Source organism: Ostrinia furnacalis, unplaced genomic scaffold (genome assembly GCF_004193835.3).
Source record: "Ostrinia furnacalis isolate ACB-3 unplaced genomic scaffold, ASM419383v2 OfSCF7367, whole genome shotgun sequence".
Lineage (NCBI taxonomy): Eukaryota > Metazoa > Arthropoda > Insecta > Lepidoptera > Crambidae > Ostrinia > Ostrinia furnacalis.
This window is the reverse complement of record NW_021137606.1, coordinates 143506-159192: the sequence shown is the minus strand read 5'-3', so window position 1 is coordinate 159192 and position 15687 is coordinate 143506. Positions and strand designations below refer to the sequence as shown.

General features: G+C 32.8%; 4 protein-coding genes across 5 annotated transcripts; 1 reads left to right on the top strand and 3 right to left on the bottom strand.

Moving 5' to 3' along the window:
* Positions 1-38: 38 nt before the first annotated feature.
* Positions 39-4936, bottom strand: LOC114364275 (trichohyalin). Its single transcript, XM_028320374.1, has 8 exons — positions 4616-4936; positions 3727-3776; positions 2579-3526; positions 2277-2497; positions 2039-2184; positions 1530-1913; positions 1293-1447; positions 39-1073 (listed from the first exon to the last, which is right to left on the bottom strand). Exons 1-8 carry the CDS (start codon positions 4724-4726, stop codon positions 932-934), a joined length of 2157 nt encoding a protein of 718 aa, XP_028176175.1. The 5' UTR covers positions 4727-4936; the 3' UTR covers positions 39-931.
* Positions 4937-5596: 660 nt separating this feature from the next.
* LOC114364279 (Post-GPI attachment to proteins 2) lies at positions 5597-7271 on the top strand. Its single transcript, XM_028320380.1, has 3 exons — positions 5597-6104; positions 6187-6405; positions 6497-7271. The coding sequence occupies exons 1-3, from the start codon at positions 5693-5695 to the stop codon at positions 6622-6624; spliced, it is 759 nt and encodes a 252-aa protein (XP_028176181.1). The 5' UTR covers positions 5597-5692; the 3' UTR covers positions 6625-7271.
* Positions 6855-11407, bottom strand: L2HGDH (L-2-hydroxyglutarate dehydrogenase). The gene is made up of 4 exons (XM_028320378.1): positions 11168-11407; positions 10103-10972; positions 7892-8112; positions 6855-7807 (listed from the first exon to the last, which is right to left on the bottom strand). The coding sequence occupies exons 1-4, from the start codon at positions 11245-11247 to the stop codon at positions 7647-7649; spliced, it is 1332 nt and encodes a 443-aa protein (XP_028176179.1). The 5' UTR covers positions 11248-11407; the 3' UTR covers positions 6855-7646.
* A 788-nt stretch (positions 11408-12195) lies between these two features.
* LOC114364276 (uncharacterized) lies at positions 12196-15578 on the bottom strand. Of its 2 annotated transcripts, XM_028320375.1 has the most exons (7): positions 15360-15577; positions 14818-14958; positions 14436-14579; positions 14244-14353; positions 13317-13852; positions 13052-13232; positions 12196-12430 (listed from the first exon to the last, which is right to left on the bottom strand). In XM_028320375.1, exons 1-7 carry the CDS (start codon positions 15435-15437, stop codon positions 12226-12228), a joined length of 1395 nt encoding a protein of 464 aa, XP_028176176.1. In that variant the 5' UTR covers positions 15438-15577; the 3' UTR covers positions 12196-12225. The 2 variants fall into 2 exon arrangements, with proteins under 2 accessions (XP_028176176.1, XP_028176178.1); XM_028320377.1 differs by lacking the exon at positions 14818-14958 and having other exon boundaries at positions 15360-15578.
* Positions 15579-15687: the final 109 nt, after the last annotated feature.

Below are 15687 nucleotides of genomic sequence, written 5' to 3'. Positions count from 1 at the left end.
AAATAATGTTTTATGTGACAGAGGAAATTGCATGATTCTTTTTTTACACAGAGTAAAAAGCATATCGCGTTATTTTTTTAAAGTTTATTATTGTTATTTACGACAATCTACGTATCCGCGAATATAATTATTATTTCTGTCGGAAATAAGATGATTTTTTATTTTGTAACATATTACTTTACGTTAAGTTACATAGTACACATGTTTAACGTTGTCACCCTTTTATTTACAAACGAAGTTACTTATTTATATGTATAAAAAGAAATACTATAATAGTATGTAGAATTATCACTACCTTTATTTTATTCCTATATTATGTATAACCAATTACAACAATTCGCCTAATCTAATATTTATAATATTGTATTTACTATTTCAAACTTTGTAATAAATATTGAATAAATGATATCTCACAGAAAATGTGTCATAAATAGCTATTTTAATTTTAAATGATTGTCCAAGCCCTCCTTCTATTACGTAGGTAGGGTTACCTACCTGCTAGTACTCGAATAAAAAAACATGTGTAAGTAGTTCATTTATGATTTATTTTATATTACATTTAAATGAACCTTTTTTTGTACTAAATTATACCTAAACTATTTTTTTAACTTTAAGCCCTAATTTATAGCTAAGTCATTTGCAAAACGACCTTAGCGCGATGCGCTTTGTAATCATGCATGGTATCTCCAATTATGTTAGTTCTTTTAACCATCCAGTCTGGGAAATTGCGGAGCTTATAGCGCAACGTGGGCTTTTGGAGAGAAATGCAATTGGAAACTGAACACTTTCTTCAAACAAAGAATGAGGTCTGCTATGTGTAGTAAAAATGCTGCAAACGAAGCGTGCTACAGATCCTGACTCCCGACTTCCTGATAAGCCAAGGTTAAAATGACGTCATATTTGAACTACCCTCAAAAACAAAAGAAAACATCTAATCATCGGGTGGCGCATAATCAGGTACGACTAGCAATACTTTCTCTCTCCATCTCGCTTTTCGTGCCTCTTGTTCCCTCTTCAACGCATTCAGAGCAGGCAAAGTCCTCCAGCAGGTGAATATTTTAAATGACAGGTTGCTGTAAATAAATTCAGAGTATGATTACACAAGGGTCTAACTAAGCTCACTGTGTAAACATTTGATTTTCGCGTTCAATTCAGATAATGTAGCATTTCAAATTAAGTCACATTCGTATGTTCTTCAATACTTATCAAAAAATATTTTTGTGTTGTTCGATTTCGATAATCAACTGTCCGAATTAAATTAAGTAAGTACATAACATAACATAAGGTCATACCTGTTGTAGTAAATAACAGCCATTTGCCATTTCATTTCGTTTTCTTTCTTTACTATTTCAATACCTTCACGAAATTTTCTAAATACCAATTGCATTACGTATAAATCGTAAAAGTCATCTGCCACTTGTTTCTGTAAAGTGTAGCTGTGGACATTCTGTGGACATAAAAAACATAAATAAGTAAATAATTTGAATTCTCTCAGGAAAATAGAACATAACTTGGCTAAGTAAACTCACCAGTTTTAAACGAGAGAAGGTTTTTCTCAACAAAGTTTTCCTGTAAAAATCTTCAGCTATGTAGTTTCTTTCAAACCACATATCCTCTGTATAAAACATCCAGTTCAGAAACACATTCTTCTGTAGTTGAAATATGTAATGCATTTTCGCTTTTTCCATATTATCCCGTTTTATTTGCAGCAACCTTCTGAATGGTCTGATACCAAACCTAATCATCAAACTTCTTTCGTAATGTAAGTCGGCCATAACTATGAGTGCCCTTAATCTCTCGACATGCTGTTTCTTTCTAATGCTTTCAATTTTCTCCTTTTTTCTTTTTTCCCGTAACTCTTTGATTCTCTTCAGTTTCTCTTCCTTGTCCATTTCCGCTTTGGCCAATTCCGCCTGTAAAACAAAAAGTTTAACGCTTTCTGTTGATTTCCATCATGTTATAATACAGGTAATTAAGGAATGATCATAGGATAAAATACGGATTGGAAAGAATATGATATCATTATTTTTTTAAATACCTGTTGCTTTAGTCTGATGCGATCTTCCTCCATCTGCCTCCTCCTTTCTCTAATCAAAGCGTGTTTCTCCTCACGTTCGCGAGCTCTTTTCTCCATTCTTTGTAGAAACTTAGGCACTTTCAAGCAATGCAGAACTAGAGATGGCTCTACAAACAAATACCATAAATAATACATTGTTTACAAACCAACTAAAGTACAACTACCAGACTTTTATCATAATCTCCTCTAGTTAACTTACCTTGAATTTCATGCAATTTAAGCTCATTTGTTAGACATTTAATTTTTGGTTTCAATTGTCTATCAATATCATAATAGGTTCTTCGTACTTCCTCTTTCATAGCATCAACCGATTGTCGGGACGCCTCGACTATTTTGTTATATTTAAGTTCTTCTATCACTCTATTTTGCTCTTCTAGTTTCGCCTTTTGAAGTGCGATGATATGTTTCTGAACCATATATCTAAAAGTTAAGATTATTCAATCAAAATTATGTTTGGAATGGTTTTGCTTAATTTCATAAGTGATGATTAATTTTAGTTACCTGTGTTGGTAAGTGTTATAATCACGAGCAAAAGACTTCGCTTTATTTTCTATCTCAGATGTCTGAAGTGCATTCATCTTTTTCTTGGACAGTTTATCGAAAAAGTTATTGAGGGTTTCTTGTCTTTGCTTATTCATGTATTCCTTCTTTTTTGACACATGTTGTTTCCATTTCCGACTGTACTTCTTCACTAAATATTTTTGTCGGTGATTCATTTCTATTCGCAGTGGAGTCACGTTCAGCACCTTTGAAATATCACTATTTTCTGAATGTGGCATTAAAAAATAAGGATCTTGTTCTTCACCATTTTCCATTTCCTGATTGGCAACGCGTGATGTATTTAGTGGATTTTCGATTTCAAAATCGTCATTTGTTTTAGACATTGCCATCATTATTAGTAACGTTTGCAAATCGTTTTTAACTTGTCCATCTAATACATTTTCAGTATTTTTTGTAAGGTCATTATTACAATTTATATGAGGTGCACTAATATCTTGTATTTCAACAGCACTTTGTTCTGTTAATTTAATTTTACTCGTGATATCGAGTCGTATTGAGTGTTCTTTTATATTATTATCTTCAGAGTCATCATCAGGTTTTGTATTAGAAATTTTATTTTTAGATTTGTTTTTTGAATGATTATGGACACTGACTATTTCAGGCCGTTGTTTAGTATTTATTTTAAAATCACTATCATTACATAAAACTAATTTGGACATATCCTCTTGTAAATCATAAATGCATTGATCAGCGTCATCATTAAAGATTTTTATATCATTAAGAAGCAGTTCGCCTCCGTAAATTTTAATTCCAGGCTGAGATGTAATGTTATTTATATTTTCTTTCATAGTTATCCTATTTCTTAGGTTAGTATTGCGAAATTCATTGCGCATTTTTACAATTTCCTTGGTGATTTTATAACCATCTTTCATTCTTTTATTAAATTTTCTGTAAATATAGTTGTTTAATTAATTAAAGGTTGTTACGGCCAATAAAACAATTTGTAACTTAGATATACGACGTCGCTAAGACTTAGCGGCTAAGTACCAAGAGAGTAGGTATCTAAAGATAGATAATACTCTGGTCCATTTGTCTACTAATTACCTAATAGCTGAAATAAATAAATAGAGCATTGGGTAGGTACTTACCTGTGCCAGTTGCTACTCTTGAAGTAACTGTGGCTGTGGCTATCTCTAAACTGTAAAAAGTTTAATTTCTATTGTTTAAATCTAAACGACTTAAGTGCTACGTCCTACATTTAAACCTTTAAGAAAATAATATAAGTACATAACATCTTAGATACGATATCTACATAGGTAATTACTTATTACTTGCTTACTTAAGTGTAGATACGGTGTTTCTGTTTACCATTAGTATCTAAGAAGGCAAATAAATCTAACCAACCCTTGATATCAAAGATATACCTATAAAAATATTTTTTATTAACTTAGTAAGTAGTAGGACTCATAGTCTGTTAAGTCTTTTGTACTTCATAATATAATCTATATATATAAAAGAAAGTCGTGTTAGTTACTTCGCTTATAACTCAAGAACGTCTGAACCGATTTAGCTGAAAATTGTCAGGGAGGTAGTTTAGAGCCAGGAGAAGGACATAGGATACTTTTTATCCCGTTCGAAATAAAAAAAAGTATTGCCATTAAGGCGGAACAAAGTTCGCCGGGTCAGCTAGTACCTAATAAAAATATGTGTGTGAATTGATTGGTAAGGTAAGTAGGTACAGTCGACATGGTAGAAAAAGCTACCCTTGATTGTTTCAGATACAGATCTAGGTCGTAGATTCCACGTTAAGGTACCTACTATTATTCGGTGCAGTCGTAGTATAAACTAGTAAGTAGTGCAGTCCTACTAAACTCTGGCAATTTTACAAACAAAATAGATCAAGTCTAAATATCCCAAACTATTTTTGTAGTAGGTATAGTAACTAGAATCCTACATGTTAAAATGCTAGTTAATTTACTAATAAAACCTTACCTACTGTTTATTACCAAACAAAAGTTGAATGTGTGATAGACTTACCAATGTCCTCCTCACTTGCATACGTAAAGTTATATCACTTGGACTATAATCTGGCGATAGTTTACACAAATCTTTGTCGTTAAATATATTTTTATGCAAAATATCGTCCATCGTTATTAAAATAATTGACACACTTCACAAAACTTTTAGCAAGTGCTTTAGTGTTTGCTTGCATAAAGTAAAGACCATTACGTTTCAGTTTAATCAATAAGGTTGCTAGCGAAGTGCATTGAAATCGAACATTGTGTATTGAAAGAACATTATTTTGTTTAATCAATAGGAAGCTTTGCAATAAATTAGCTTTTGATATGGCGACCTACGGCGATTATTTACATACTTTGCTTACAGTAGATTTCGGTTAATGTGTCTTTATGTCACGCAAAGTTAAAGTAAACTTTAGTTACTACATTTGTTTCGGAAAAGCCGTGTAAATTTCATAAGAATTTTATTGTACAGAGAAATTAGATATAACCATCTATAGGTCTAGTCTAAGTCATTATGTCGCACTCGCAACTATCGTCTTTATTTATTGACCTTATTGTTTAGTTATAGAACCTTGGACCGTCCAAGAACCCAGACTTGATATTTGAAACCTGGCGCGCTGATAAAAGGCAACGGGTGATTCTAATGCAAGAACTAGCTCTCTCTCTCTACGCTTCTGAAGCTCTGTGCTGTGATAATATTGTACAGTGGCCACACTGCCACAGGAAAATCGGAAATTAGCAACTGAAATATGGAAGCAATAAACGTATTGAGTATTGACACTACTTACGTTATACGTATGTAAATATCGGTTCTCAGTACCAGTACCTCCTTTCTAACTCAGAAGACTATTTTTCGATTCTAATGTTTGTTTATTAAGAGATTGACAGAATAAGCGCCAACTATGACTATGACTCGTATGTATTCGAACTAATATTGATGCGAGACTACGTTTCGGACTGCAGTTTAAACGTCATAATAATCTGACATTGACAATCAATTTGACGTTTTTGGGTTTACTTGATTCTCGTCGTTGCTAGTTTGTTCAATGTTTATATTTTTATTTAATTCATGGATAATTATCTAACTAATTAAATGTATCTACCTCTTCACAATGTTTCCGGCCGAAAATATTTTATACGTATTCCAGTTACAAAACTGGGGTTCTTCACGGTTTCATTACCATTATTTGCATTCACAACTTGTGTACTTCTAACGATGTACAAAGACTTTGAAAAGGCAAATCATACTCACTGTCAAGTTCCCAATATATTTCCGTCGATATCAGCATCTATAGGTAACTACGAACCCCAAAGTACAATATGGAAAACCGCTATCTATATTCATGCACCCGTGAGATTTTTTATCATCTATTTACGATGGGAATACTATAAAAGTGTCATCAGAGAAAATTGTATTATGATAGTAAAAATGGCAGTATTTTTAAATATAATTGAGAATTTAGCCTTATTAGGATTAACCCACTGGACGTCTTCCCAAAATTACCGTAAGTATTTCCATATAATAGTTAAGGAATGCAACAGGAATAAATAAGACTGTATTCTTCTCACAATCCATTTTTTCCACAGCATATCATGAAGTATGTTTTAAAACATTCATAGGTGCATCAATCATTTATATGTTCTTCACATGTATGATGCTAACAAAATATAGAAGAAGGCCAAATATAACATCATTAGAAATGCACTCTGTAAAACTAAAATGGAGATCCTTTTTTGTGAATGTTGGTTCATTCGCATTTGCTGCTTATTTCTTCCTGAGGCACAATAGACTATGTGAGCCATATGGTAAGTGAAATTTTGTTACTAAAGTATTTAAATCTGTATATGAATTTAATATGTTATTAATACTAAAACAACTTTTTATGTTTGCTTACAGTTTACTCGATGTTTGGATTCTCAGAATACATAGTAGTCATCAGCAATATAACATTCCATTTGACAACTGTTTATGATCTTCAAGTACAGTTTGTCTATTTTAGTAAAAGAGGCATCGCTACTGAATGACTGGCATAATTTAAGTGCAAGATGAACAAAAGTAGTTGACTAATGAGATGCTCTGAACAAAATGACTTCCTTCACAATAAAATTCTATTGTTGTTTAAGCTCCAAAACCATTGATTTATGTTAATTTACAAATCATTGTAACAACAATAATCTCTTTTTTTAAACTCTGTATTATAAATATGAGTATCTTCCTATATTTTAAGTGTCAATTATGTATCATATTTTCCATATTTATTACTAATTTAGCAAACTGAATTTTGGCTTTGAATTTCTTTGTAATATATTACACTAACTATATGACAGAATTCATGACTTGGAACTGCTCTCACTAAACCAATATTTATAATGCATACTTATTATAACTTAGAATAGTATTTTCACTAACAAATTATAAATCATGTCATCCAATGCAAGGCTAATAAAAGGTGGTTAGTAGAATAGGAGGTTTTGTTTTGTTAAAAAAAAGTTATGAATTAGTTGTAAATAATTTATATTTAACAAATTATAATAATATACAAAATAAAGAAATATGTATTGTTATGAATTTGAGTTACTCTTACAATGACTAAAATTAGCACCTATTGAAATTGTAACAATCATATAAAACAATTACAATATTAAACAAATGTATTTTATACATACATAATAGATAAAATGCACTAATGACTGCACAAAGCATCATACATAATGGTCATTATTTAACACCTCGGCAGACTAGTCAGTAACAACAACATAAGTATTTTAACACCCCAGTAGTCTAGTACATTGGGGCGTAGTCCTTAGATTATAATAATTAACTGGATCTACTGCAGAGCTAATTTTAGATTAGGCCTCATTAACTTTAGATCCAGATTACTGGTGGCCATTAGGAATTATTCAACAAGATAATTAAAATTATTTTTGGAATAGACTACTAAGCCTAGCATGCCTAATATAAATTTTCTAATTATGTGAACATGGCATTATTTAGTTATATCACAACTGCTTCATTCAGCACAGAATGCTTCATCAAAATATTCACACTATAACTTGAATTCCTCTGCCATTTTGTCTGCTATCATTTCAGCAATAGCAAGTGAAGATGTTGCACCAGGAGAAGGTGCATTCCTGCAATGCAGCACCCTGCTCCCGATAGCACCAGAGCCTGGCTTTGAATCAAATACAAAATCTTCGATCAGAGTACCTAAAAAAAGATTTAAAGTGTTAATATTCTGTATGAATTTTGTTGCTAAAATAAAAGTGTAGTATACCAAAAGAGAAGACTTACCATCTTTGCCCATGGCTTGGGCCCTAACACCTGCAGGCCCCCTCTCTACATCAGCTGAAGTAATTTCTTGAATGTATTTTTGTACTTGCATCACTTGTAATGGCATTATTGCAGATCTTGCCATTTCTTTGATACCAAATCCTGCATATTTCATGGCCATCTTTCGAAAACCAGAAAAAGAACAAATGTCTTTCAATTCACTAAGATTGATGTCTCCCCATCTGGAAAAACATTAATTGGTTAATCAACCCTATGACATCTTAATATTCATGAGCACACATCCAGCCAGACTTCATTTTTAGTTAGCTACATAGTTTGTAATCAGTATTAGTCTTATCAACAGACAACTAAGTAAAATACTTTTTAATAAAACATAGGTATGTTTTGTAGTTTTAATTCAATTATGTGCTTGTTATCAGTAACCTACTGATTACACAAGATTTAATAGTGACTTGTATTATTTACATTTACACTAATAAACAAGCATACAATGAAAGTTTAATACAGAAATATTACCAGGGTGTCCACTGCAAATGTTCGAAAAAATTCCCTGACTTTTCCCTGACTTTCCCTGACATTTTTTTTTCAAAATTCCCTGACCATCTATGTATACAACGTGTCCCAAAAATCAAGGGTAAGCCGACGCCACAGGATGGACATAGTCACTGACTACTTTAGGAAAAAAATCTATCTCAATTATTTTTTAACTTACACAATAAATGATGAAATTCAACGAAAATTGACACACCTTATGATATTTTACATTACCACGACCACAATTTTTCAATAATTCCTGGTTTTCTGTTTATATCGGCAACTTAAGTAGTGCTGCTGTTCACCCCAACTCTTAAAACCCCCAGAATCCTTGCAGTTTTTACACAAAAGTTAATCAAAATATTTTATTTCCTTAAAATTTTGAACGATTTTTACTTTCACTCCATTTTGACTCATCGTTTTGTAAAAAAAAAGTATGAACACTACTGCGGCAAGTTTTTTTAAAGTTGACGCAACTATCCAAGATTAAAAAATGGTACTCTAAGAAACCTAGTCGCAAAAAAGATATGCGTACCATTTTTACAAGCATTAATTTATTTATCATCAGGACCCTGGACATCATCTAGCACTAAAGTGCTCTAAAAGACAAATCCAACGAACCCAAACTAGATGCAATTCCGCCGTTTCGTTTAGAAGTTCCTGTGGCCACCTCCAGTTTCAGCTCAATGGTACCATAATATTGCATTTTCATCGTACTTACATAAGTATACCAAATTTCAGCTCAATCGGTTGAGGAGAACTGGTTTTAAATTCAGTTGCAAGATTTATCCCATACTAACTAACAAGCGAAGTGCTTTTAAAAATATCTTTTTTGCGACTAGACTTCTTAGAGTATTATACCATTTTGGAATCTTGGATAGTTGCGTCAACTTTATAAAAAACTTGCCGCAGTAGTGTTCATACTTTTTTTTTTACAAAACGATGAGTAAAAGTGAAGTGAAAGTAAAAATCGTTCAAAATTTTAAGGAAATAAAATATTTTGATTAACTTTTGTGTAAAAACTGCAAGGATTCTGGGGGTTTTAAGAGTTTGGGTGGACGGCAACACTACTTAAGTTGCCGATACAAACAAAAAAACAGAAATATTTGAAAAATGGTGGTCGTGGTAATGGTAATGTAAAATATCATAAGGGGTGTCAATATTCGAAGAAATTCGTAATTGATTGTGTAACTTAACCCTTAAATGCATAGTGTTGCCATAATATGTCTACGAAGTACTTTTTTGATTATAAAAAGTAACAGATTTTATAAGCGTTTCTGAACGTACGCTAATATCAAAGAAAACATCATAATAAAAATAAAAAAAACGCAAATGAAGGTAGATTTGAAAAAAAATTAACTGATATTTGACATAGCGATTGCGAAAGAGAAAAAATTGGTAGTGTTAAAATTTGTGGTATTTGAATTTCGGATTCAGTGAGGATTAATTGCTAAAACGATTGGAAAAAAATACATACGTGTTAGAAATAATTAAGAATTCATTATTATAACTTATTTTTTTGGTAANTGACACTACTGACTTTCCTATGTATTACTTTTCTCTATGCCACAGATGAGCTCTATGCTACTGACACTACTTAACTAAAATAAATACGCGACGCGACAATGACATTGACAATAAATGGTCAGGAACAGGAACACACATGANATTACATACCTGTAACCTTCCTTACAGAAAGCTAAAATTGCATTGGGACCAACTATCACGCGTCCATCTACCCTTGGTGTCAAATGTACTCCTAAAAATGGAAATCTAGGGTCTGGAACTGGATAAATGTTGGTTTTGGCAAGATGACTCTTACTGGGAACCAGATACAAATATTCTCCTCTGAATGGAATGATTTTTGGCTCCTCTGGACAGCCTGTTAGAACAGCAACTGTGTCTGAATGCAGGCCACAGCATGTTAATACATATTTTGCCTGTATAGTATTTCCTTTACTGTCAATTATCATAACAGGATAATCAGCCTCTTCAGCTTCAACAAACTTTGTAACTTCAAAGTTAAGATAAGTCTTCCCACCACCCTTCTGAAATTCTTTAACATATGATTGAGTAACCTCGCCCCAGTTCACAATTCCTGTATGCGGAGACCATAAAGCTTGTATTCCTTTACAATGAGGTTCTATTTCTTTCAACTCCTTTTCATCTAATAACAGTATGTCTTTCACCCCATTTTGTAAACCACGGTCATATAATTCAAGCAATCTGGCCACTTCCGATCTCTGAGTGGCTACAATTAGTTTGCCACATTTAACATATTTTATGCCATGTTTGTCTAAATATTTGTAGGACATATCCATGCCTTTCACACATAACTTTGCTTTTAATGAACCTGGTTTGTAATAAATGCCTGCATGGATTACACCACTGTTGTTGCCGCTCTGATGATAGGCAAATCTGTTCTCTTTTTCAAGTAGGGCTATCTTGTGATTGGGATGACGCATTAATAGCTCCCTTGCAGAAGCAGCACCTACTATGCCTCCACCTATCACAGCTATATCGTAGTGCTCTTTGCCAGTGCTGTACCTATAATTAGATAAAAGAAATCGGTTAATGATTAGGTACCTATTTAAATAATCAATAATGGGAAGATTAAAGGGGGAAGGCACCAATGTGCGGAGCAAGTGGCGTTGTACGAATGTAAAGCAGGCTGCATACAAATCTTAGGCTGCATAGCGGTAAAAAGCATTTGATGGAAACGAAATTGAATAATTTACTTACCATTTAGAACAAGAAATAAGACTTGATTTGTGGAAAAAACGCATTGTTGAGGGTCCCATTAAATTTGTCAGTATAGCCATTATTTGTGTGTAAAAAGTATTTTAAATTGATAATAACAAACAAACACTGCAAACTTTATTATATAAATTTATGGAAATAAATAATCTAAAGTAATTACACGACGAAAACAGCACTTGGTAAACTTACGCTAAAAATTGCTAAAAATGACGGTGATGACACTAANTAGGGCCACAGAGAGCGAGATAGATATAAGTAGGTATTTGACTCAAGTTTTGTTCCCAACTTTGCCCTCCATTTTTATCTGTAGCTTCATGGGAACACAGATGTGGTACGGATGTTATAAGTCAACTTTATCGATATCGATAAAAATGCATAAAACGCTTTTTTTATAAAATTAATCCATAAAATTAAAATCTCTGGTATTTATGTTATCAGGGTCTGCAAAACCTTTTGCAATGTTAACACACATATCGCTACGAAGTGGAATGGATAGAGCGTTTTGCTAGTGGAATAGAATTTGTGATTACTGTTTCGTCGTGCCGCATAATTAGGTATTAAATAGGCCTCTCTCTCTCATTGCGCGACCAATATATTTTTTGGTTATTTAATATTAATCTTTGGAGCGCACAAAATGAGTATATAGCATCTCTACCACGGGGATATTCGGGTGAGAAAAGGGATCAAGGGCAAACTCATTATGACGGAATATAGTTTCCACTTTAATTAGGTAAACCTTATTCCTCTTCCATAAAGTCCAAAACAATTAATGAACTTAGTAATTCCGTAGATAGGGCCTTCGCTAAAACTCGCGCGCCCGCGCCGAACGCGGTTTTGTACCGAAAATTGTCCGGTATGAGCAAAGCACATAGGCTACGTAATATCATCAAAATGTGCCGCTCCGTGCACACGTGCGAGCTTTATATGAGGTCCATAAAACCCTATATTATAGGGTTTCTTCATCCCCCATTCCCCCTCTCTCTAACACATTAAAGCAATAAAATTAATAGTTGTTTTAAAAACATTTTTTATTTATTGGATCAATTAGGATACACAATTTTTATTTGAAACATGTTTTGGTTTTCTGTATTTTGGCCAGTAGTTTCATCTTGATCGGAGTCGTTTGTTTGTTCGCTAATGCGAACATTGGAGTCAGTAGCTTCTGCTATGGAGGTATAAAATTCTTTTCTTCTTCCCATTTTAAATATTTCTTCGTCTTGAAATTTATGATTATGAGGATTTTTCCTGAAAAACGAAAGTTTATAAAACAGATAATTCACAAATCGTCAGGAAGTCCCTAAAGTGGTATAACATTTTGCTTCTAACGTCGCACACAATTTATAGAAATTTCGCCGCAAATATAATGAAAAGAATAGGGCTCAGAATTGAGCCCTGTGGTGTAACCTCTTTCAACTCGTTCAATACTTGACCTAATCAAAAGTCCATTATTGTCCTTCAACTCAACAAACTGCCTCCTATTCGTCAAATATTGTGGAACCAGTCACATGCAGGCACCGAAAGTTTTGGCAGTAGCAGTTCAGTACTCATACCTACAATCGAAAGCATGAAAAAAGTCTAAGTGCGCCGAGTTGCACTATTTGTCGATTTGTCTTTGCTCCGACATCTGTTGTATGCAGTTACTTCACAGTTCACTCCGTGAGGCGATTTCGAAATTAAAACTGTCATATTTTGTTGTGACTTTTCTAGGAGGCAGATCGACGGTTTTATCATTTGCATTGATTCCGTCTGGGTTTATACCAATCACACATTTGAATCTATTTATGCGCATAGCTTCGACAATTAATTTCGTTTCATAAATGCGCCTTGGTGTTATAGTAGCTACTACAAGAAACAGTCAAGATTTACCTGCATAGAATTATTTCGCCATTTGTATCAATAAATGCCGGACAACGCATTTTACGATAATTAATACATCTCCACCTTCGTTTTTGTTGTAAACGTGACGAGTGATGTAAATAGTAAACAAATCTATTCATTACCATCTGCAAAGACCCTCTATTTGATTTTGTATAAAGTGGAGTAACACCTGTATTGTGAGAAACAATTTATTTATTAAAAAATAATATCTATACATATAATAAGCCAAGTTGATTTTTCTATACTTACTCACCAAAATTTTCACAAGTCTTTTTTGGTTTTTTAGTATTATCAGAACAATCAATTATTATAGGTGCTGTTTCAATTTGATAATCAATTGCAGTAGATTTCTTTTCAATATTATTCTTTGTTTGATCACCATGTGTAGTCACAGTCGCTGTACCAGGTACTCTCAAGACAGGATCAATTTTAATAAGGTCTTCAAAATCTAGATCCATATCACATTTCTCATTATTTTCTAATTCATGTTGACTTGTCTCATATTTATAAGAAGTAATTTGAGCAAAGTTATCTGAATTAACATCAGAAATGTTTTGTTCATATTTATTTGGATCCTCATCAGGAGCACTTGACTCAAAGTTATTTATAGTACCTTCAGAAATGCTTGGTACAAAGTTTTCTGAATGAACTTCTGAAAGTCTTGATGTTGAATGATCATCATATTTAAAATTTTCGAAATGAACATTTTCTTCATTACATTTTATAGGATTTACTTCCAAGTCGGAATGGTGTCTTAGATCCATATTTACAATATTAACACAATTTTCACTGAAAATGAAGACCTGGATTCAGCATCAAATTCATCTAAGATAATAAAAAAGTAGATAATTTTAAATAGTATTGGATATCAAGCTAAAAAGTGTACCTAAATAGCTACACGAAGCATAGTCCAATTTACATAAAATCAAATCATAATGTTTATTATTATTTATATGTGTAGGTATGTTGTATTAAATATTTTATAGAATGTAAGTACACACGACAGCACATCAGGCTACCCATTTTTGTTGCAAACTCGCCCCTATTACAACTGCACAAGAACTTACAGTGGTTACGTTGACGTGCCGTCGTCTGTACATATATTATCATGTATGATATATTCAATAACATGCTAGTGTTTGATTTCCACCTTGTTTTAAATGAAAATGGGATATGTTACCTGGAATGTTCAGAATTTTTATTAGTTTCAGTCTCTTGAATAGGTTGGCTATTTTTAGAATGAAGCTGACTAGATTTATTTTGTTTGGTTGGCCGTTGGTCAGAGTTAGCCTGAAACATAAATATAAGGTAGTAATTCAAGAAATACTTGTAGTACCTAATAAGTTAATTATAGATTTTTTTAAATTTCTACCTCAGGCAATTGAAGGTCCTTGATGCCTGAAATATGCAATAGTTTAGCAGCTTCAACAAAGGCAGGTAGCAAGTGACTAGGAACATTGACTTCTCCGCTGTAGATATATTCCAATATGCAGCATAACACTGAATGGCTTATAGACTGAAATTGAATATTATAAAATGTTACATGATATTTTGGTAGGAATTGTGATAATAATAATAATAATAATTTTGTTAATTATAATAATATTTATTTACTTCTTGAATTTTCATATTGTATACAAATTGAAGTTTATTTTATGTGTTCAGTTTCTGGATTTATGCAACTCAAAGGCCATTGCTACAAGCTACTAACGGAGTTGTGAGAAAAACTTGTTTTGTAGATAAAAAAAACTTACTCCTAAAAATATAACTGGATGTTGACATGGTGCCGATCTTAACATTTCTTTTAGATAAGGGCTTGCCAAAGCGATTATATTTTGATGAGCTTTGACCAAATGTCCACCAGCAGCTAATGTAACATCCACAAATTCCTGCCTCTGAAATATTGATTTGTTTTTAAGAGTAAGTTATGGTGTGTTGAAATGTTTGAGTAAGTAAAATGTAATAAATAGCCAATTAATAATACTGTAATAGTCTATTTTTTATTATGAATTAAATACAATTATTAACAGTAGGCGCACATCGTTGATTTTTAGTTGGCCGATAGTTGTGCCCGATTTTAATTTGTATGAAGAATCGGCCAAATCGAATCGGCGTAGTGTGCGCACTTCCATACATGCCCATACTGATCAACTGCCCGACTGAACTATCGGCCGACGAAAATTACGAAAAATCAACGGTGTTCGCCTACTCTAAACCGATTGCTGCTGTGTTTATCCCTTCTGATAACTAAGCGAATATTTTCGGAACAACAATCAATGTTATAGGTTTTACTTACCTGTTGTAATTTGAAAAAGCCATCACTTAAATTGTTTTTATAGGTCTCCCAACAAAGTTTAAAGTTTGTCTCCAACATATTTGTTCAATCAGACAATCACACAATTTCTTTTGCTGTGTATGAAATAATGCTCTTCTTATTTTTTAACAGAAAAACAGTCGTCTTTTGAAGCAAGCCATAAACATACCCACATGAAGTAAACAAACAACTGCAATGTATTACTTTTCTCTATGCTGCAAACAAATCATTTTTTTTTTGACGTCTGACACTGACAGAAGTGCACAGTGACGTTTATTTTTTCTTCTTTTTTTTAGATCACAGACACTGA

Bases quoted from the DNA above. Each gene is read 5' to 3' on its own strand.
- LOC114364275 (XM_028320374.1), bottom strand. From the start codon at position 4,726: ATGGACGATATTTTGCATAAAAATATATTTAACGACAAAGATTTGTGT. The intron at 1,914-2,038 runs GTATTTAAAAAA...TTTGTTTTACAG, and splicing joins GCATCAGACTAAAGCAACAG to GCGGAATTGGCCAAAGCGGA. The intron at 1,448-1,529 runs GTGAGTTTACTT...TTATGTCCACAG, and splicing joins CCTTCTCTCGTTTAAAACTG to AATGTCCACAGCTACACTTT.
- LOC114364276 (XM_028320375.1), bottom strand. From the start codon at position 15,437: ATGTTGGAGACAAACTTTAAACTTTGTTGGGAGACCTATAAAAACAAT. The intron at 13,233-13,316 runs GTGAGTAAGTAT...CTCACAATACAG, and splicing joins AAAGACTTGTGAAAATTTTG to GTGTTACTCCACTTTATACA. The intron at 12,431-13,051 runs GTAAATCTTGAC...TTCGTTTTTCAG, and splicing joins GGCGAAATAATTCTATGCAG to GAAAAATCCTCATAATCATA.
- L2HGDH (XM_028320378.1), bottom strand. From the start codon at position 11,247: ATGGCTATACTGACAAATTTAATGGGACCCTCAACAATGCGTTTTTTC. The intron at 10,973-11,167 runs GTAAGTAAATTA...ATCTAATTATAG, and splicing joins CTTATTTCTTGTTCTAAATG to GTACAGCACTGGCAAAGAGC. The intron at 7,808-7,891 runs GTAAGTCTTCTC...ATCTTTTTTTAG, and splicing joins CCAAGCCATGGGCAAAGATG to GTACTCTGATCGAAGATTTT.
- LOC114364279 (XM_028320380.1), top strand. From the start codon at position 5,693: ATGTATCTACCTCTTCACAATGTTTCCGGCCGAAAATATTTTATACGT. The intron at 6,105-6,186 runs GTAAGTATTTCC...TTTTTTCCACAG, and splicing joins GACGTCTTCCCAAAATTACC to CATATCATGAAGTATGTTTT. The intron at 6,406-6,496 runs GTAAGTGAAATT...GTTTGCTTACAG, and splicing joins TAGACTATGTGAGCCATATG to TTTACTCGATGTTTGGATTC.